The 22,552-nt window shown below is 45.8% G+C and overlaps 1 protein-coding gene across 1 annotated transcript in view; it reads right to left on the minus strand.

The window, feature by feature from the left end:
* GALNT18 (polypeptide N-acetylgalactosaminyltransferase 18) overlaps positions 1–22,552 on the minus strand; it is a 351,517-nt gene that overhangs the window by 83,314 nt on the left and 245,651 nt on the right. Inside the window, exons 4-6 of the mRNA XM_008051258.1 lie at positions 12,906–13,089; positions 10,725–10,922; positions 5,638–5,752 (exon numbers count right to left, since the gene is read on the minus strand). Of these exons, the coding sequence (XP_008049449.1) occupies positions 5,638–5,752; positions 10,725–10,922; positions 12,906–13,089 (497 nt within the window). The remainder of the gene's footprint in view (positions 1–5,637; positions 5,753–10,724; positions 10,923–12,905; positions 13,090–22,552) is intronic.

Below are 22,552 nucleotides of genomic sequence, written 5' to 3' on the forward strand. Positions count from 1 at the left end.
ATGTACTTAAGTTATCAAAATATAACATCAATCAGTATCCTTTCCATCCTAACAATATAGCCATTTTATTTATTATTTTATTTTATTTTGAGTCAGGATCTTATTCTATCACCCAGACTGGAGTGCAGTGGCATGATCATGTTTCAGTCTCCTGAATAGCTAGGACTACAGGTGCATGCCACCACACTCAGATAATATATATATTGTAGCGACGAGGTCTCACTATGTTATCCAGGGCTGGTCTCGAACTCCTGGACTTAAGCAATCCTCCCACTTTGGCATCCCAAAATGCTAGGATTACAAGCATGAGCCACCACACCCAGCTGGCATTGTAGAATATCTTGATTCCAAACATTTTCTCCCAACTTATATGACACACTGTCATGAGCCATCACACACTGTCGTTTTAATAACACCGCATTACTTTTGTAATAATATTATCTTGTAATGTGATATTTACCATAGATATCTCTTTATATTTGCTCATATATTTACCACTTTTGAGATATTCTTTTTTGTCTCAGATTTCCTTCTGAAATCATTTTCCTTAAACTTGAAGTATATCACTCATAGTTTATTTTAATAGGAATCTGTTAATGGCAAACTGAATCAGTTTTTGGGTATCTGGAGAAGGCTTTATTTTACCCTACATTTTGAAGGATATTTTTACTGGGTATACACATATAGGTTGACAGTTATTTTCTTTCAGTATATTGAAGGTTTATATCATGGTCTTCTGGCTCCCATTGTTGCTGTTGAAAAGTCAACTGTTATTCAACTTACTATTGATTTTTAGCCTGTCTTTTCTCTCTGACTGCTGTAAGATCAACTCTTTGTCTTTGCTTTTCTGTTCTTCCATTATGGTATGTCTAAATGGGAATGCCTTTGTACTTACCCTGCTTTGGATAGGGTGACTTCCTAAATATGAGGATTGATGTCTTTTATCTGTTTGGAAAAATTTTAAGCCATTATCTATTCAAATATTGGTTTTGCCTACACTCTCTTTTTTAAATCTCTGTTTGGCATTGTAAGATATCAAACCCACATCTCCTCAATTCTACATTTCTTTCAACCTTTTTTTTTTTAAGTTGGAGTCTCACTCTGTCACTCAGACTGAAGAGCAGTGGCACACTCCCGGCCACGGCAGCCTCAACCTGCTGGGTTCTGGCGATCCTTCCACCTCAGCCTTCCAAGTAGCTGGAACTATAGGCATGCACTACCATGCCCGGCTAATTTTTGATTTATTGTAGAGACAAGATCTCACCAAGTTGCTGGGTGGGTCTCGAATCCCCATGGGCTCAGGCAATCCACTCACCTCAGCCTCCCAAAGTGCTGGGATTACAAGCTGAGCCACCAAGCCCTCTTTCAACCTTTTTAAAAATATTTTTTCTCAGTCTTTTGGGTTGATTTTGAATACTTTCTTTAGATTTATTTTCCAGTTTATTCATTTTATTCCCTTAACAATGTCCATGTAGCTATTCAACTCAATCCATTAAGCTTGTAATTGCCATTATTGTACTTTTTATGTTAACATTCAATTTTTATCCTACTATGACGGATCATTTATATAGTTTCTTGCCTCTTATTCATATTTTCAATCCCTTCTTTTATTCATGTAAATATATTATGCAACTTGTTTATATCCTGTGCCTGAATAGATTCAATACTCGGGAACTTTGAGGATCACCTTTAGCTGACCACTGATTTTGCTGGTGTTTGCTCTCAGTCTTTTCTTTTCCCCTTGTCTGCTTTGTGATGTTTTCAAAACTGTGAACTCGTATTCCTTGGAACTCTACCTGTGGGAGTTTTGTGGCCTGGGCTTAAGGGTCTTCCTCCAGAGAGGATTTACACTCTATACTGAAAAAAAATAGGCCTTTGGAATCCCAGTTTTATGGGAAGTGAGGCAAGCCTTTGGCTTTCTGTTCTCTGTATTCCGTGAAGTTGAGAAAACATAAGCTTAAATGTCACCAGGTTCCTTAAATATAATAGACTCAGCCTTTCTCCAGGTTCCTACTTTCACTTACTTTTTGGTCTCTGCATTATTTTCCTTGTGCTGCTGTTACAGATGATCACAATCTGAATATTTATTCTCTCACAGTTCTGGAGGCTAGAAGTCTGAAATCAAGGTATTGGCAGGGCCATGTGCCAACCAAGGCCTCCAGAGAAGAATCCCACTTTACTTCTTTTAGCTTCTGCTAGCCCCAGGTATTCTCTGGCTTGTGGCATCAAAACTCCAGTCTCCACCTCCACCTTCACATGGCCATCTTCCCTTTACGTCTGTCAATGACCAAAATTTTCACCCTAATCCAATATGACCTCATCTTAACTGATTAAATCTGCAAAGACCCTATTTCCAAATAAGGTCACATTCACAGGTACAGGAGGAAGTTAGGAAATATTTTGAGGGAAATGCAATTCAATTCATAATAGTCTCTGACAATTTATTAATTCCTTGCTAGCTCTTAAACACTTTCCTATGCATTTTGGCACATTCATAGTTATGATATTTACAATCTTTCTGTGTCTCTTCAGTGTCAGCTCTTATTTGTCACTTGTTTCATTCTGCCAGGCTGCAGCAATTCCCTCTTTTTTCCCAGATTTTTTCAGAAAAAAATTAAAGTGCAAAATAAGAGTAAGGCTTTAAATGGGGACTCAGTAGACATGATTGTGAACAAAGTAGGAGAAAAGTACTGCATGGACATCACAATACCTTTTGGGGAGTGGGAGATGCTCACAGGACTTTTATCCTTGGATCACTGCAGTGTATCTATCTAGTCCTTTGACTGATAAAGATGTGGGATTGAATCCTTTCTCTACCTCTTATGAGGTACATGATTTTGAGGACATGTGTAAGCTCTTAATCTCACAGTTTCATCTGAAACAAAAAAAGAATATTGGAATAACATCTACTTTTCAGGGTGTTTTGTGAATGAATGATGTAAGTGCCTCACATGATCTCTGACACACAGGAGACATTCAGTCATTGTGAGATCAACTTTCTATATTCCAAATAGATAAGAACTTTGAACAAGTTGCCTCTGAATAAATAAAGTGTGAAAAGCAATGATGTCTTTCATTTTTATATACAATCCTGTGGTGTGATTGGAGAAGGTATTTTATTTTATAGATGAGGTAACCGAGGCATTGAGATGTTAACTCATACAACACAAAAGAAAGATAAATACTAATAACTGCACAAAGTGAGAGAATCTGTTTTGGAGATGATCCCTGGGTTCCATATCTCTTAAAGGGGGAACTGGAATTCAAACAAATTAGTACCCCCCTTTTGTTTTTTGTTTTGTTTTGCTTTTGTTTTTGAGTCAGAGGGTCACTCTGTCACCCAGGCTGGAGTACAGTGGCAAGATCACAGCTCATCATACCACTCTTGGGCTCAAGAGATCCTTCTCCCTTAGCATCCTGAATAGCTGATACTACACCCTACCCAGGTAATTTTTGACATTTTTGTTTTCTAGAGACATGTCTTTTCTTTTGTTTCCCAGGATGGTCTCAAACTCCGGGGCTCAAGAAATCCTCCTGCCTTGACCTCCCAAAGTGCTGGATTACAGGTGTGAGCCATCACACCCAGCCCTCATCCCTTCCTTTTGTTCTCAGTTCTGCCAACAGTTTGTTGGGCCCCTGCTTTAAATGCCACCTTTTCTTCAACTCTAATGACACTTCATCTCTGTCAAATAGGAGGGAGAAGATGGGGGAAAAAAGCTAGACAACATTTTATACTGTATTTTAAACCCAGAATACGAAACTACCCAAAGCTATTCCAACTTGCAATTGAGAGCCTTACCTAGGCCCACACCCCAGAACAGCTTCAGCATCTAAGGAAGGAAACCTCCAACACTCTGTGATTGACTCTCATGCATGTTGCAAGCAGAGTTCACAAATCCAGTTCCTTTCTCCATTCCCGGATGTTTTTACCCAGAGAACACAAGCGACTGGAGGCAGTCCTGCCCACTCAGCCAATTCCTGACAGCAGCTTCTAGTGAAAAATATTATGTTTGGGGGCGAGCATTTATCCAGGCGTGGGCGGAAATGAGATGACGAGGACGCAAATGGGGAATAAATGGCCAGAGTAGGGAGAGCAGCAGGAATGAGGGCGATTATGCAGGGGTTGTCCTCAATGAAGGCATTACTTCCCAATAAGCCTGGGCATTTTCACCGCCTCCAAAGCAATTTCTCAGGGTTTCAGCGAACACAGGTGTCTGAGAGCGTTTGCTGAGCTCAGCTTTAGACAGGCTGTTCATGTCGCCAGCTGGCAGAGCCCCAGTGTTAAGTCAGGGGGATGAGTTGGGCCCCACACAGTGCCTGTCAGGTCATTGCAGGTGGTGTGAGATGTTCAGTGTAGGTGCCCAGTCTCTTGGTCTCCCCATCAAGTTAGGGGCAAGGGGTGTTCAGGGCCAGTGCTTTCCTGGTGAAGTGGGAGATCAAAGGTGGTCAGAGGTGAGAGGAGGGTGAAACCAAGCTGTAAGTTGATTTCAGGAACTGGAGACACCTGATATAGACATTAAGGACAAAGTGGCAAAAGTGGGATCAGTAGTTGGAACAAGTCAAGTGTTGGGAGAGGGCTGCATGGATGTGTAGACAGGCTGGCAGTGAGGAGGAATATCTCAGATGATCCCTATGGACACTAGTAGCCACAGGGTCCTCTCCAAGCATTGACAAGACTGTAGTGTGGGTGGATGGCAGGCTGCTTAGAGATGCCCAAGGTGAAGACAGTGGGGACCATCTCAAAAAAAGACAGTGGGGAGCTATAGCTTAAAAATTGGGTTTGTTGGGGACACTCCCTGGACATAAAAGCAGGTGGGCTTCCTTCTAGGACAAGGTCCTTCATTGTACCCATCATCACATTCATGACAAATATGAGGGGACCTAATGTTTCCTTCAGACAGAGGGGAGAAAAGCAGAGGGTCATTCTAGATTTATCTTTTCATAGGCCAAGGGAAAGGAGGTCGAAGGCTTAGCAAACATTCCTATAGGATAAGAAATAAAATGTGTCTCTTGAGGCTGCACACCATAGGCCAACAGGTGCAAAGGGCCATATACCTTAGGGTAAGAGGGTGGCATGAAGCAGAAACATGGGTCTAGCTAGCACTTGGTGGGGACAGAAGGCAGCATGAAGTGAGCCTGGCTGTGCTTGCTGTTTGTATAAACTCATCTCCCTGGAGTTCTCCCTTAACAAGTCTTCGAGAAATTTCTATGGGCCATTGTTGAGAAGACAGAGAAGATCAGAGTGAGGAATTCCAAGGGGAAGTGACTTGGTCACCCCTGTCCAGCCACTCCTCAATGCCTGTCATTTCTTCCCAGAGCACACCTTTGCACCCCAATGGGCTTAAGTTTGGTTTTAACAAAAAGGCTGTTTCCTTGAGTAGGGAGCTCAACTTTCCCATGCCCTCACCTCCAGCCAAGCAGATTCTGAAGTCCTCTTCTTCCTAAAAAGTGAAGTGGTTCCACACTGTGTGTCCTCCTCCCCAGGGCCCCTATCACATGTATGTGGACCAGGATTCAAGACTGGGCATTCAGAATATGTCTGTGACCATCAATCTGAAGTCTCATTTCTCCACCCCCATACTCATTTGCCCTGCTGGGAGCTGAGCCGAGCCATGTGGGTAAGAAGCCCTCACTCACCCTGATCCCAAGCTCCACATTCTCGCCACCATAGACCTCCATGCCTTCATCCAGTAAGCCGATCTCCTGGAAGTACTGCCGGTCCACAATGAAGCAGCCAATGAGGGCAGGGCTCCTGCAGGGGTGGGGGAAATGGGCCAGCAGTGAGCAGAGGGGCGTTTGCATGGGGCCACCCGAGGAGAAAGAGCAGGGGGGCCTTCCTGCCAGGAGAATCTAGTCCTCTCCCTTCCTTTGCTTGCCTGAGCCAATGTGGGCTTTGTTCTCAGAGTGGCCCCCTGTGTGTGGCCTTACCCAAGCACTCCCAGAAAGGCTGTTTCATCAGGGTGGTGGCAACAGCTCTTGTCTGAAATCATCTATAACTCCCGGTGGTGCTTACTTGAGTGTTTGCCCTGATCCCGACCTCTGCAGGGCCAGCTCTGTTTTTGCTTATGCACCTGTGCCAACTTTCCCTCCCTCCCCCAACTTGGGTTCTGCATGTCAACCTTGGTCCACTTAGAAAGATGAACAGGGACCAAGCCATAAAGGCTTCAGATGGCATGGTAAATGATTTGAATTGTATCTGCAGATAATGGGTGTCCACCAAGAATCGTAGGCAGGTTAGTGGTATGAGAAATAAGAATGGTGATTTATTTTTAAATTGGAGCCTAGTTTATCTTGGGTTCTTAAGATGGTGTCTAAATGCTTTGTGCTTCTCTTTTGTTGATTCACTTTCTGCTTCTTTGTGCTTCCTTTTTGCAGGCTTTTTGCTTTGGCAGGCTACATGTTTAAACTTTTGGCAGAATCCAATCAGAAGAGTAATCCTGTAAGCCTACTGGCAAATAGGACATGTAAATGAGATAATTCTGTAAAACCAATCAACAAGCAACATGTAGGCCTCCCGTGGCAAAGCATGTAACTCCTGTAAGTACCCAAACAGAGGGAAACAAGGAGAGGGACTTGTGTTCTAGGGTATAAATATGCTGGCTGTACTTGCCCTCATACACCAGACACCTGACACCCAATCTTGCAAGACTGTCATTAAAGTCTCACTCCTGCTGCACTCCATGTCTCTGTGTCCATCCTTTGATTTTGGACAAGCGTGCTCATTTCTCACAGTGGTGTGAGCAGATGCACATTTTTTAAAAGAGCAGTCGGGTACCTGTGGGGTGACTGACTGAAGGAGATGGGATGGGAATTAGGAAGACCAGCTGGGAAGCCTGTTGCTGTATCCAGGTGGGGAGTGATGAAGAGCTGGTTCAAGTATCAGGAATGGAGATGGGCTTTGTCTGAAGACACATTTTGATGTAAAAGCAACAGAATTTTGTACAAATGAACTATGAGGGTGAGAGAGAGGGAGGAGTCAGGATGTCAGCTGGCTTTCTGGCTTGGGAGGCGCTGGGTTAGGGGCTGCCCATCAACACAGGGCTATGGGAGAAGAAGTTGGCTTCAGAAGGAAGAAGCTCTCTGTGCTGACAAAATTGACTTTAACGTACTCATGGGATACCAGGGGGAGAAATTTAACAGGCAGGGATTAGGTCAATGGTCTGGGTCTGGAATTCAATGGGGGTCTTAGGCTGGAACAACCTGTCAACAGCTATCAGGTCCAGGAGCCAGAAGGCCTTTCCGTCCTTAGTAGGATGTGAGTTGGGATTCACCAGCTCTGTAGTCACCCAGAGCAAGCCTCACAGAGAATGATTCACGTTAGCTGAGTCAGTTTGAGCACACAGGGCTGCTTTTCTGTGGAGATCATTGCTTATGCAGTGACTCTGAATTGTTCTACGCCATGCTGCTACCATTTCCAGCCCTTGCCTGGCACATTAACAGCCCCTGGCTGGAGGACTTGCTGGGGGAGAGAAAGAAGAGGAGAAATGAAGAAGCCTCAGTGATGAGAGAACTGTCAGTCAATTACATGCAAACAGGCCCGGGTTTGAAACTGGAAATTCATTAAGGTGGAGAAAAGGCTATTTTGCAGGCCATTTCCATGGGGAATGCTGAGCTGATGCAGGCAGCTGCTCATGCAGAGACTGGCTTCCTGGGGTCACTGCCCCTCCTCCTTCCAAATCATTGCATTTTATTCTGAATGGCTTCACCCTCCCTTGACCCAAGGCATGGAGCAGTCAATCCACTACCCCTAAAGCAGCTGAGGCTCTGCTCTGGTGGAGACTGACCGAGACCTTAGAGGTAACAGCTCTGGGAAAATCTCTCTTCTGACTGTGTCTCTGAGAGGAGTTTTCTAGCCTCTCTTAGCCTCGAATTTCATATCTGGAAGACAGGATTATAACCTTATGTGAATTAAATTAAATGATCTAAAGCACTTGAGAGCCTCTAGGACATGACTGGTACCTCAAGGGTTATTTGAAAAGATCTGCCCACACATTGAAGAAGTCCAGAGGATCCCCTCTCTAAATGCATGATGGCTTAGAAACAGCTCCACAGAGGTGTCCTTAGGTGTTTTCTCTGCATTCTTAAGTGTCAAACATGACAGGACACTCGGGAACACTGTTTCCAGGATACACAGGAAGGGCCCTGCCTTAAACTGCCAGTACTAGTCAGGGAATAAACAGAATCTGAAACAGTTACTCTGGGATGACCACAGGCCACCTCAGTGGTCTATTGTTAACTGGTTAGGGTATTAAGTGGACTTGATCAGCCTGAAAGTGTTATTGATTTATAGCCTGCCTCATTCCTGAAAGGATTAGAAATAGCTTGTGAGAAAATGTAAAATATATTGAAAACCATAAATAGATAAATGTCTAGAAAGACCTAAAGATTACAACAAATTGGGGGTCAGTTAAAATGCATGTGCACATCAAGGTCTTCTTTCACTATTCTTAAAGTAGACGCACAAACTTGGCTCTGAGCTTCCTGTTGGTCAAGGTGAAAATGAACATGCATAGCCTTAGAAATAAAATTCACAGTTCTCATGTAAAAATGTCATAGCAATTTATTCTTCAGGGATAGCAAGGCTTTCTTTGACTGGCAGTCAGTTTTAAAGAAATTTCTCATGGATCTTCTCTTCTTTTCTCTCTCTCTCTTTTAATTTTTTAATTTTAAAGATGTGGGGTACAATTCAGGGTTAGGTATACAAATTTTGATTATGCAGGTACCCTTGTTGATGAGGTGTGCCTCCACCCCCTGGCATATTCTTTTTTTTTTTTTTTTTAGTGAGAAAGCAGAATTTCTTAAGAGGACAGAAAAGTTCCCACGGTGGGAGGGGACCTGAGGGACTTGCCCCCGGCAGATTCTTAACAAGGTCACTTGGGAACCTAGTGAACAGCCAACTCAAAGATATCCCTTTGAGAATGCAATAGAAGACATGGGCTCGTTTCTTTCTCTCTTTTTTTTTTTTGAAAGGAGGATTTATTGAAAGGACAGAAAAGCTTTCAGAGTGGGAGGGGACCCTAGGGGGTTGCCCACTGGGCTCTTTTTATAGCTTTTCATAGCCACATCATATGTGGGCAAAGCACTAAGTACAGCTTCAAAGGAAAAGGAGCTGGGATGGACATGATATATTCGTATAAATCATAGTTTCCAGTGGAGCTGTCTTCATCTAGGAGAAAAACCAGGAAAGTTCTTCCAAAAATCTTCCATACAAGTTATTTCTCTCAGTCAAGTTTTTGATAAAAATTGAGTGATAAAAATTTGAAGTAAAGATGGCATTGTCTAGCAAGGACCTGGAATGCCAGTTTGCTGATTAAGACCAGACTGATACATTGAGAGATAAGCAGAACAGAAACAGCAACTATTAATGTAGTCTTCATCAAGAACACTCATTGCATGGTGGCATATTTCCCTCCAGTAGCCTCAGCAGACCTAGGAACAGAAACTGGCCACAGTTCTGGGTCAACAGTGGCCAATTAGAGGGATGACAACTGGCCATGGAGTCCAGTTGACCTGAAAGGATCCTGGCTCCACGGTTCCAAGCCTTTGGCAGGGTCATTCTCCTCTGTCAGTCTTTCTCTCCTCATCTTGTAAAACAGAGATGATACCATGAGCTGCCACCAGGTTATGATGAAGATCAAATGAGACCATTTGTATAAAAGAACTTTGCATGCAGCAAAGTTGCCACAAGTATTTAACAACACAAAATTGTGGCAGGACCTAGAAGAAGGGGTAATAGAGGTAACCTCAGGAAAGTGAAGTGGGATTTTCTTCCAACCTCTTTTAAATATGAATATATTTTTTTCTTGTGGCAAGAAAAAATGTGATCTTAAGTAAAAATCGTCTACTTTCAATTAAATTTTTCATAATCTTTCTCACCCATGTAATACAAAGCAACCTCAGCTTCTAACTTCTTTCATTCCAGGAACTGTCACCCAGGACTACCTTCTGGTGCCTTCTCTGTGTTTAATGGGCAGTACTTTGCAGACAGCATAAAGACACCCACCCTATCATCAATACAGACAGAAATAAGGACCAGTTGGGATGGCTATTGCATGAGTCCTGATCCTTAGGTGTCTAGGAAGACAGTGGCAAAGGCAGAAAGAATTTGGGATCTTTGAAAATGCCATATGGAACCGTTTTGTATGAGTCCTACAGGCTAAAACTCAAATATCTTTGAGGTATGCAGGGTCCTGGGAATCTGGTCTTGCCTCTTCATCCTTCCATCCTCAGTCGAACCTCCTCTGTGTCCATGAACTTCACATCATAGTGCTCATTCCCCAACCTAGCCATCTGCTACTAGTCCTCAAAAACAAGTGCACATGCTACCCTCTCTGAAAAGGAATTCCCTGCTCTCCGTGCTGCTTTTGTCTGCATGATAGACTAATTGTTTTATTCCAAGGAATTTGTCTGTCTTCACTAGACTCCAGGCTTTTAGGGGTGGGTACCAAATCTTAATCACTCTGGATCCCCAGCATGGAGCACAGCAGTGGGCTCCCAGCAGGTGTCTCACAATGATGTGCAGAAATGAGTCACTTTGAGGCCACAAAGGATTCTGGGATCATGAGAGCCTGGGAGCGTGACTAGAAGACCATCTGTAATTCCTTTCTACCTTTCCCCTGCTGTCCCCCACGATGGCGCTCAAGTGGGAGGATAGGGATTAGGTTGGGAGAGGATCCCTTGCCTGGGGGCCAAAACAGAGAGACCCACAGCCAAGGATGCTTTACCTGATTGGGGCTGTGGAGTTCTCCAGCTTCCACCAGGCCTTGGGGGGATTTAGGTAGCGGCACCACAGCTCCCAGTCGAAGCCCTGTGCTGCCAGCGGGTACTCTTCTATCTCAAAGTTGTCATACTTGATGTTGTCAAAGGATGGCGAGATGATCCGTTTCCGGTTCTCCTTTATGCGGGTGAGTACAGGTTCAGCCCTGCTCAGGAGACAGCCGGAGAAGGGTAACTGCTCCCAGGGTGGTCAACAAACAGATTAGTGTCTCCTAAAGGTCCTTTCTCGCATAAAGAGGAAGGAACACCCAGCCATCTCCTGCAATGGGAACACCCAGCCATGTCCTGCGAGGAAGGAGCCCCTATTCAACTTCTCATCCCCTGAGGACTTCCAGGTTGACAGACATGAGACAGAAGCCCAGCCTCACAGATAGCTGGGCAGAAGTGGGCAGAAGTGGCTTGATGCTGTCATGGGTGACCTGAGCTTCCCCAGATGCCAGGCCAGAGATAGTACCTGATCTCAGATTCTCCCTGTCGTCTTAGGACATCTTCCTTTCTCTGGTCAGGGCTGCTCAGGGGCTGGGTGGGGCAAGGAAACAGACTGAAGGCCTCAGTGGCAGCAGTCAGACAGGGGCAGAACCCGATGCTGCTATCCCCACGGGGCTGGAGGGTACTGTGTGGCCTGCTGTGTGTGGCTTTGCTGGGCCTGGGAAGCACAGGCACTGGGGATGAGGCATAGGTTCTGGCAGAGGCCTGCCACCTTCAGCACATCCAGAGCTGAGCTGAGAGGATTTTATTTCAGCCAGTCTTGGGCCTCCTTGCTTTCCCTTTCTCCAAGAGAAAAAAATTCAGGATTTAAAAAAGAACAAAAAGAAAAAAGAAATAGATCTGAGTTCCCAGAAGAAGCTTTCAACTTGGGCTTTGATTTTCTAAAACCTAATGTATCCACCTGGAGGAAAAGACAGATGAGGATGATAGAGTCATGGAGGTGAGAACACACCTCCATCCACCAGTCATGACATGCTGCCTGGGGATGTCACTGTGCCACATCCACTCGCCCATGTGTTCCCCAACTGCCCAAGGAGAGATGGGACATCCGGACTTTCCCAGGGAGCCAGGATGTCCTGCAGGCAGCAGGATAGTAAATGTGTTTGCAGACAGGAATGATAAGCTTCTCATTAATAATACATTTGGTGCATAATTGTTTATTCAAATCAGCTTGAAATAGTAAGTGTCCCTCTCCTATCCCAGTCATAAATCCAATGAAAATGCTGTTTGAATAGTCACAAATAGCAAGCAGGGACTTGAAGTATAAAAAATGGCTGTTCTGCTACCTTAATTGGGGCTCATTATGCAGGAATCCAGCCCAAGCTGTGTGTATGCCCTGCTCCTCCTTCCTGTTAAAGTGCCCTCCTCAGCTTGTTCCTGGGGCAGAGGCTGACACCAAGGAGTCTGGGGAGGAGAGCGGATCCTGGTGCCATCAGGCATATTAGTAAAAATGATGGTAACCTACCTGCCCTGGCTGCTTGCAGTCACCCCCAGCACCTGTGCCTCCCAGGCCAAGCAAAGCCACACACAGCAGACCACACATCCCCACAGGGATGGCAGCCTCGGAACTCTGTCCCTGCCTGACTGTGGCCACCGAGGCCTTCTGTTCGTTCCCTTGCCCCACCCAGTCTCTGAGAAGCCTGACTGGAGAAAGGAAAATGTCCTAAGATGACAGGGAGAGTCTGAGATCAGGTGCTATCCCTGGCCTGGCATCTGGGGGCGCCCAGGGCACCCATGACAGCGTCAAGCCACCTCTACCAACCACTGCCCAGCTATCTGAGGTTGGGCTTCTGCTTCATGTCTGTCCAGCTCTCCCCTCCTTGATGCTGGAGGCCTGTCTTCACCAGGCAGGCTCCCTCAGCTTTGCCCTTGGCATGCCTCCCACTCCCTGGTCATACCTCCCCGATGACCACGCCAGCCAGAGTCCTAACTGATGTCAACACACCCTTTAGGCACTGTGTGCTGACTTGGTTACCCCTGACCACCACCCAAAGGGTCACCCCCATACCTACACCTCACCCATTACCAGATCCTCTCCCTTCCCTCCAGCCCATGACTAGGCTTCCCAGTATGCTTTGTGTCCATGGGAGCCAAAGCCTCTGACCCATGAGGACTTCCGCTCCTCTCCCAAGGGCACTTACCAGCCCACATTGAACTCCACATGGGCATCGAAGAGGGCCACCACAGGGGCAGTGGCCGCTCTCCAGCCACTGACCCGGGAGCGGATGAGGCCCTCCTGCTTGCTGTGGCGCACGACTTTGATGAAGCCCGGTTTCTGGCCGTTCACCTTGTCCACATATTTGGTCAGTTTCTCCTTCAGCTCCTCTGTTGGGGTGAAAGGGCATGCTTAGCACAGGGCAGGGGTGGGCAAAGGGTCAGGGGAAGAGAGTGGAGGATCAGTCAAAGCATTCACTCTGTTAGGGTGACTTGACTCCCAGAGAGTGGCCAGGGACCTGCTCACCTCCCTGGGTTTTCTCACAGGGGCTAGGACAGCTCAACTTCAAAGAGAAAGGCAGAGGGGAAACATTTGCTAAACCCAACAACACACAGGGCCATGCACCTTCCCACACATGGTTCACTCAATCTTCGCCACTGGCCAGTGGGAAAACAGTGGCACAGAAGCATTACTGATTTCTCCCACGTCACACAGCTCATGAGTTGCACAGTCTAGGTTCAAACTGCATCCAATGACTTGAAGAGCCATGTTCTTCCGCATTAGCTCAGCCACCTTCTTCCTGGCCCTCTCCATCTCCGCCAGCACTCCCATAAGCCCCAGGGAAACCCCGTCTTCCAAGACCCCAGCCCAGGGCCCACTGTCTGCCTGGATCTCCCATCTCTCCAGAAAGTGGACTCCAGGCACGGTGCCCATGTGAGCAGTTGGCATTGCTTGCTGGGTCCAGCTAAGCATGTGATGTCTCTGTTTCTTCATGATGTAAATGGGGTCTGAGGCCACAGAACGGGCCCCAGCAGTGGCCTCTGCCCTCCAGTGAGTGAGAACACAGTTGTTGCATTCACTGTTTTCCACAATAGTTAAGGTAAAGGCCATTGACAGCCCCCACAGCTGGTGAGCCAGGACCTCTGAAGTTTACTTTGATCCAGGTATGCATGTCGAGGGGTGACTCCTCTCTATTCTGGCAATTGACTGGTCAGCCCCTTGCATTGACAGGGAATTCTGTGCAGTCCATTCCTTTGGGTCACTTCAACTACTAAATGTCTTCTCTTCTTCTGACCTCCAGTGCCAGGGTCCCTCGACCTTCCACTATTAATCCAATGAGATATTTGAGGACCACAGAGGACAGATCAAATTCCTCTCCCACCTTCTAAAGGAAGCTCTCACTTCCTTTCAAGTTGAAGACCACCTTATGTCCTTGTAAGCACTTCTGTAGGTCAAAAATCTTTACTTCTCCTTATAGTTCCTCATCTCTCATGACTTCAAATTCTTAAATCGCATTGATCGACCCTCTAAATAAGTTCGTTTTTCTCTCATCCTTTTAAATTATGGACCCAGAATTTGACCTAATGCTTCTGAAGTAAACTGGACTATAGAACAGAGGGTACTAATCTCCTCCCTTAATCTAGAATCTCTGCTCCTATTAATATAATCTAAAGTTACACCAACTTTGAGTACATTTGACTCAAACTAAGCTTACTGGAAACATACACTTACAAGGTTCTTTGTACACCGTGCTACTAAGTCAGACCTTCTTCATCCCATATCTTTGTGGATGTGTGTGTGTGTGTGTGTGTGTGTGTGTGTGTGTGTGTGTGTGTGCATATGCACAAATGCACACACGTATGCTCTGAGTCAAAACATAAGACCCTATACTTACTCTTATTTAATATAACCTTTCTAAAGATTGACACTATTTCTCCAGACGTCAAAATGTTTTTGTCCCCTGATTTTATTACCCAGTGCTTTCTTATCTGGCCCTTCCAGCTTTCCAGCTTCTGCAAAAGTGATGAGCAGATGGCCTCTGCTGTCATTCAAGTCATCCATTTAAACAGTGTCCTAAGCTGGGGCCAGTGGAGGCTGTCAGGTGTTCTCATTCCAGCCTGGAGGGAATCTGGCTGACTCGTGAGCTGCCACTAACACGCTGTATCCTTCACTGTGGCCTGTGGGACTGTGAACTCATGATCTCTGATGGCCACCACTCATGGGGGAGGCCGCTGTCTCACAAATGACAGGACGACAGAGTGGTATCACTCCCTGTGCCTTACACGCATGAGGTTCGCAAGCACCGCTGCCAAAGGGCTCTTTAAAACATTTACTGTTTCATTACTTCAAAGGCCCATTCCTCACATCTCCTTTCTGAACATTTTAAATCAAGCTCATAAAGCCTGATATTTGGGTCTTTGATGGTGGTAGTTAAGTGGTGAGTGCACAGAGCTCAGAGTGAGAACTCAGACCAAGTGGCCTGACCTCCAACCTCCTCCTTACTCTGAGAGCACATACCTGTTCCCCTCTCCTGCTCCCCACCCCTCAGGTGGAACCACTGCCCATGGGATCGCTGTGACTAGTGTGTGGATGGGCACAGACTGTGGATGGTTGCTACCACATGGTCTGTCATGAATCCCACTTCCTGAATTCACGTCTTTGTGAACCCATGACACAACAGAATGCGGCAGGAGGGTCTCTGTTCAAGCCCTGGGCTTGGAGGCCCAGCAACCTTTGTGTTTGCACTCTTGCTGCCCTAAGTAAGAAGGCCCAAGGCAGCCTCCTTGAGGGTGAGGGGTCCAGGAGTCCCCAGTCACAGGACCACTTCACTGAGTCCCTTGACTGGTGAGTGAGGCCATCTGGGATCCTCCAGCCCCAGTTAAGCCCCCAGCTGATAGTACCACCGAGAGCAGAGACAAGTGACCCAGCCAACCTGGCCTTCCCTGCAGGATTCTGAGCCAGTGGATGGTTGCTGTCTCACGCCACTGACTTCTGGAGTGGTTTAGGTTAACTAAACAGTATATTGTTCTGGTCTGGTGCTGGGGTTACAATAAGATTGTAAACTCCTAATGAACAGGAACTGAAGTCAGATGAAGAGCCTGCTTAGAGGGGTGGTGGCAGGAAAGGGAAGGCTTTGTTTCATGTAGGCGTTCCTTGTCCAGTGTGCCTCTGAGTTCTGTTAACACTGAACCAGATAAAGGTTTCTGGCGAACCAGCTCGTGAAAAATTCTACCCCCAGTCAGCTACGTCCCAAACATGTGCTGCTGATTAGAAGAGGGAATTCTCTCAGCCCCAACCAAACAACTGCTATCCAAAATAGAAAAAGGAAGAAAAACATCTTGAAATACCCTGGATGATACTGGCTCAGTCTTTGCAAAGCACCTTTACCTAATTAGAGTTTCATGTCTTTCTTCTGCCTTTGTTAATTGCCAAAGCAAGAAAGAGCTATCTCAAAAGTACCTCTGCATTTGCTGAAAAACTGTTTTGCCAAGATATTGCCTGTTAAATATTTTATACACACATACACATAAATATGTGAGCGTGCATATCAGGGGATGCCAAAAAAATGTATAAACATTTTAAGAGATGTTATCTATGCATTCTTTTTCAAAGTTGAACTGAATGACGGTAGCAATGTGTCGTATGATGTTTGCCCAAAAGATGGCGTTAATCAAATGAATGCTAGCATCACCATGAGACAGGTAGGACGGTCAAAGAAAATGGCTGAAGCACGGTTGTTGTTCAAGGAGCACAAGACCACTTTGAAGTGGTATTTGCAATTCAAGAACATTGTGGAAGAACAACAATGGAGGTGTGAGTGTGCAACAGAACGTCCAGCACGCCTAACAACTGCAAACATTCGTGATACATTTGAGACGCATGGTATGGTCTGTGATGCGCACAAGGGAAGATCTGGGAGGCCTCACACAGCAACAAGTCCTACAGTAGTTGGCCATAATCAGAAGTGTCTGGACATTGATGGTAACCACTTTGAGCCCCTCTTGTAATTGCAGAAGTCAAACATGGCTTGTATTCATCTTTTGTTATCATCAGTACAGTATATCTTGAGTAGTATAATTTTAATACAGTTTTTTCCTTTCTTAAAATGTGCATACTTTTTTGGCACCACAGTATATCTACATATACATATGTAACACATCTCAGGGCTTAGCTCCAAACATTGTGTTTCTAGAGCTAGAGGATATGTGTTTTTCCTTATACCTAAGCACAAGCACATAAACCATCATATCTGCCTGTTTGCTAAAGCTGCCAGGAAGCTCAGAGACAATTACGACGACTAGTCACAAGGTTCTATTAGTGTTTTTGCTTCCTTACCTTTTCGAAAGCTTTGATTCTCAAGTTCTAATGTAAAAACTGTATTGTCTTTTACCTTTTTGTCCCCTGGGTAAGCTACCTTTAGTTATTTATTAAAACATCTATAAATACAATTTAATAAAGTGTCTTGGGGGGGCAGGAGTATAATTGTGGAAAGAAGGGGGAAGCTATATTTTGTGTTTGTCTTAGTGTGTTGGGGAAAGAGGAGGAGGGGACCTGATCTCTTTGACTTTGCCAGATCGAGAGTCATTGAAGAGATGTCAATAGCCCCATGTTGACATAGAAATACAATTTGCAACCTGCATGGGGCCAGGTGTCATCCTGCTGGTGCACTCTGCTCCAGCCATCTCCTGTGGTCCACACATCCCTGCTCACTGACATCTGAGGGGCCTCTGTAAGCCATTCACCTCCTGGGAGGTCATGGTCAATCTCCGCAGTCCCACATGGAACCTCCCCTCAGGACCATCTAAGAGCAGGCTGCTTGCCAAGATTCACCTCTTCAGACTCAGATGCCAAGGAAATACAGGATGTACCTGCCTGACCACAAAGATCCCTCTCCTCTTCCCACCTGTGCCCTTCCCCTGCTCCCGTAAAAATGGTCAGCTCCATGGGTCAGCCCCAAAGACACAGAATCCAGACTGAGCAGGACGGGTCCGGCCATGATGGTTGCTCATCTGATGGAAACTCTCACTGGGACACTCTGAGCTAGGCATAAAGGGAACGAGAGGACAGGAGGTGGATGGCTGGTGGGGCTTTGCTCTTTGGGAGGCAGTGGCCGGGCATTTTGCAGAACAGCCTTTCCAGGTTTGCTGTGGAGACCGGGGTCCGGCTCCTCTTCTCTCTCTCAGGGTTCAGATAATCATTCCCATGTCTGCTCTGAATCGGAGTCTCACTCTGTCGCCCAAGCTGGAGTGCATTGGGGACAGTAGGAGCAAAGGGAGAGGCCACTCATTCATTCATTCAACAAATATCAAGCACTTACGATGTACCAGGTTCTAAGTTAGTGCTGTGGCTATAGCTGTGAATAAGACAGTCTGCAGTGAACTGAATGCTTGTGTCCTCCCCAAACTTAAATGTTGAAATCCTAACCCCAAGTGTGACGGTCTTAGGAACAGAGTATTTGGGAGATAATTAGGCCATGAGGATGGAACCCTTATTGCAGTCTGTTTTGTGCTGCTATAACAGAATACCCCAAACTGGGCAATTTATAAAGAACAGACATATATTTCCTTACAGTTCAGGAGCCTGGAAAATTCAAGGTCAAGGTGCTGGCATTTGGTCTGGTGAGGGCCTTCTTGCTGTGTCCTCACACGGCAGAAATAAGAAGGGCAAGATAGCCTCACACAGAGGGAAGCCTCTTTTGAAAGGGCCTTAATCCCATCAACAAGGGAGCAGCCCTCATGGCCTGCTCACCTGTTAAAGGACCCACCTCTTAATACTATCACATTGGCCACGCCTGAGCTTTGGAGAGGACACACTCCAACCATAACAGCCCTCATAAATGGGATCAGTGCTCTTATAAAGAAGACCCTAGAGAGCTCTCTTGCCCTCTTTCCACCGTGTGAGGGTGCAATGAAAAGTCAGCAGTCTGCAACCTGGAGGAGGGCACTCACAAGAACTTCATCATGCTGGCACCCTGATCTCAGACTCCCAGCCTCTAGATCTGCAGGAAATACATTTCTGTTTTTATAAGCCACTCAGGATGTGATGCTTTGTTATAGCAGCCTGAACTAAGATACAGTCCTTACGGGATTTTCATGGTACTAGATATTTAAAAGGTATGTGGTGGGAGAGGGAGAGGGCGAGGAAAAGACAGAGGGAGAGGGAAAAGGAGAAGGAGAGGAAAAGACATGGGGGAGGTGGAGGGAGAGGAAGAGGGAGAGACTTAGTCTGTTTAGCTTAGTATTGCTATTATAAAGGAATACCTAAGGCTGGGTATTTTTTATAAAGAAAAGAGGCTTATTTGGCTCTTGGTTCAGAGGCTGTACAAGAAGTCCAGCACCAGCATCTGCTTCTAGTGAGGACCTTAGGCTGCTTCCATTCATGGCAGGAGGGGAAGGGGATCTGGTGTGTACAGAAATCACATGGCAAGAGAGGAAGCAAGAAAGAGCCAGGAGAGGTGTCAGGCTCTTTTTAACAACTAGTTCTTGTGGGAACTAATGAGTGAAAACTCATCCTTCCCACCCCTTAGGGAGGGCATTAATCTATTCATGAGGAATCCACCCCACAACTCCTCCTATTACGCACCGCTTCCAACACTGAGGATCAAATTTGAACATGAGATTGGGGGGAGACAAATATCCAAACTGTAGCAGACGGGGGGTGGGGGGGAGGGGGAGAAACAGGAGGTGTTATGGAGTTGCCGTCTATAGAAGTAGCCATCAGTCAACTAAGGTAGGGAGGAACACTGGGGGAGGAACACTCCATGTGTGGGTTGAATTGTGCCCGCCCTAAATTCATATGTTGAGGTCCTAACCCCCAGTACCTCAGAATATGACCTTATTTGGGAACAGGTTCATTGTAGATGTTGTATGAGGTCATACTGAGGTAGGACTGGCCCCTAATCCCATATGAGTCGTGTTCTTGTTTAAAAAGGAGATTTGGACACAGACATACACAGACGGAGAAAGCCATGTAAAGATGAAGGCAGAGATTGGAGGCAAGGCTTGCCCAAATGGCCAGCACACCCCCAGAAGCTAGGAGAGGGCATAAAACAGAATCTCACAGCCCTCAGAAGGAACCAAGTCTGCCAACATGTTGCTCTCAGACTTCTCAATTCCAGAACTGTGAGACACTTTCTGTTGTTTAAGCCACCCAGCTGATGGCACTGTGTGACAGCAAACATAGGAAATGAATATATCCCAGCTTCTTCATTCCTCAGAGGGACAATTGAGGCAGGGTCTACAAGTCTCCTGGTGGTTCCCAGAAGGACTGAGTCCAGGTCCCCAGGGCAGTACCTTGTCCATCGATAGCCAGGGTATTAGCTTCTTCTCTATCTCACATCCTCATCCCTCACCACCGTTTCACGGAGTCATCTGACAAATAAATGACTCGGTCCCAAATCCTATCTCAGTATCTTCTTGGCTTCTGGGAGAACAAACTAAGACAGTCATACATCCTCAAGTCACTATGGGCCCAACCAGTTGCTTCATTCTTGCCTGGTTCGTGAAGGCATTTGAATTTTCAATCCTTGGCCTAGGCGCATAATGTGTACATATATGTGTATGATGACTTAAACCCAAAATCTTGATCCTAGTTCCCTTTACCCCCAATCTCTGCATTAATTGGCTAATATTTAATATGGAAAATAACAGTATAGGCAGTCTGACAATTAAGTTTGTGAACCATCCTAGAAAAAGTTCCACATACCTCATTGTTGAATATCACTGCAGTCACCTTCAAAGTACTCCCCTTGGAAAGCTATGAACCGACAATAGTGCCTAGTCCACCTGCCAAAGCAATCCTGGAATGGCCATCAGAGCTGTTGTTGTTTGTTGAGGTGTGACAATTAAGTTCGCAAACTTGCCATACGTACTTATGTCAGCAGCGCTGTATAAATAACTGTATTGGCACACCCTCCCTAACCACCTGATCTGGCCCCCAGTGACTTTTTTCTTTACCCGAGGATGAAAGAAATATTGAAAGGAAGACATTTGATGACATTCAGGACGGCAAGGGTAATATAACAATGGCTCAGATGGCCATTCCAGAAAAAGAGTTTTAAAACTGTTTTGACAGGACGACGTGGTGCTGGTATCAGTGCATTGCTTTCCAAGGGGAGTGCTTCAAAGGCGACCATAGTGATATTCAGCAATGAGATATGTAGCACTTTTTCTAGGATGAGTTTCTGAACTTAATTGTTGGACCTTGCATATGATATACTAGGCATTATTCTAAGCATTTTGTACATGTCATCTCATTTAATCATTTCAACAACCCTAGGATATAGACTACTGTTACAGTTCTATTTTGAAGATGAGGAAATGAAGGCACTACATGACCCAGGTATTAAGTGGTGGAGACGGGATTTAAATCCAACTAGGCTGCCCCCAGAGTCCACACTCTGCCTCTACACTATATCCTGCCTCACTAGATCATGGGTTCCAGGGCCCCATCCCACAGAGCATCTGATTCAGCAGATCTGAAGTAGAAACAGAGAATCTGAATTTCATTCAAGTTTCCCATGAGATTCTGATGGGTGGCCAAGCTTGGATACAACTGAAATTTTTAAATGATGAGCTTTATAACAGGGTGGGGGAAAGGAGCTTCTAATATACATGGATCCAGCCCTGAACAGAAGGATTCAGACTTGATTTGAAAAAGGCTCCCTCGCCACCTGACTGGGTACTTTTCCCTCATTCTTCCAAGCCCACGGGCTCCACTGGGCTGCCCTCAGGTGCAGGTCCTTCACTTTATAGCTGCTTTGAATTTCTCTACATGGGCAGATGCTTTGGACTATCCCCTGGAGTTTCTCACCTGCCCATTCTTTGGGTCACTGTTTTCTGTCCCCCGCTGGCCACACCTCTCCTCCCTAGCTCAAGGCTTGTCCCTCACCTCCCTTGCCCAGGAGGGAAGTGTGGGCACCCTGCCTCCCTACCTTCCACTGAAAAGTGCAATTAATTGCTAGTCTCCAATGGTGCTAATTTAACCATTAAAAGTGCAACACATTTCTGTTTATTCCTTGCAGAGTGAAAAGTAGCTGATCTTCCTCAGATCAGGAGATTAACTGGCTTTCCTCTGAAGCCATTTAGGGCCATTGAAACACAAATGCTCTGTCAACACACTTTAAAAGAGACATTTTTCATAAGAATGCAATGGTTGTCAAATCCAGGTCCTTATGAATTCACATCATTGAGGAGCTAAAAAACAAATAAAGACAGACACAGACTTCCCCAGTCCCCACCTCCATGAGGAGTCTGGAGCTGGAGGACTCAGGATGCAAGATGGTTTTAGGATGAAGGAGGGTGAGACCATCTCGGACAGCTGGGATCCCAGGGAGTTCCAGGCAGCCTTCTGTGAGCATTCCGCTGTGTTAAAGATCACTCCAGACAAGCTTTCAAACCCTGGGCCGCTTACAAATGCCTTCTTCAAGGTTCATTCTTTTGTCTACTACACTTAACAGCTATACGTCTGTCCAGCGGGTTTAATAGTTGCACTTCAAAGGTGATTGACACTGAAGGAGATCTGAAGTGGCCTTAAATAGTTCCCTCACTCAGAAGGCCCGATCTGGCCATTTATGGTAGGGACGTGGTGAAAGGCTCCTAGGAGCTCCAGAGATGACATAAAATATGGCCACCGGGCACAGTGTTACAATCTTCCTGGGAAGCTCAAGAATTCAATCTTACCGAGTCATAGAAAGCTCCAGAATTACCACCTACTAGGTGGGTCATCTGTTTCTGGGTCTACTCTTTGGTGTCAGAGCAGGACATTTGTGGTCACCCAAGCTCACAAGAAATATATAGTCCAAACTTAGTGGGCCCTCCAAAGCCAGGCTCTAAAAACCCACAAATGTCCTCT

This window comes from Carlito syrichta, unplaced genomic scaffold (assembly GCF_000164805.1).
Source record: "Carlito syrichta isolate Samal-C Ts95f unplaced genomic scaffold, Tarsius_syrichta-2.0.1 Scaffold169247, whole genome shotgun sequence".
NCBI lineage: Eukaryota > Metazoa > Chordata > Mammalia > Primates > Tarsiidae > Carlito > Carlito syrichta.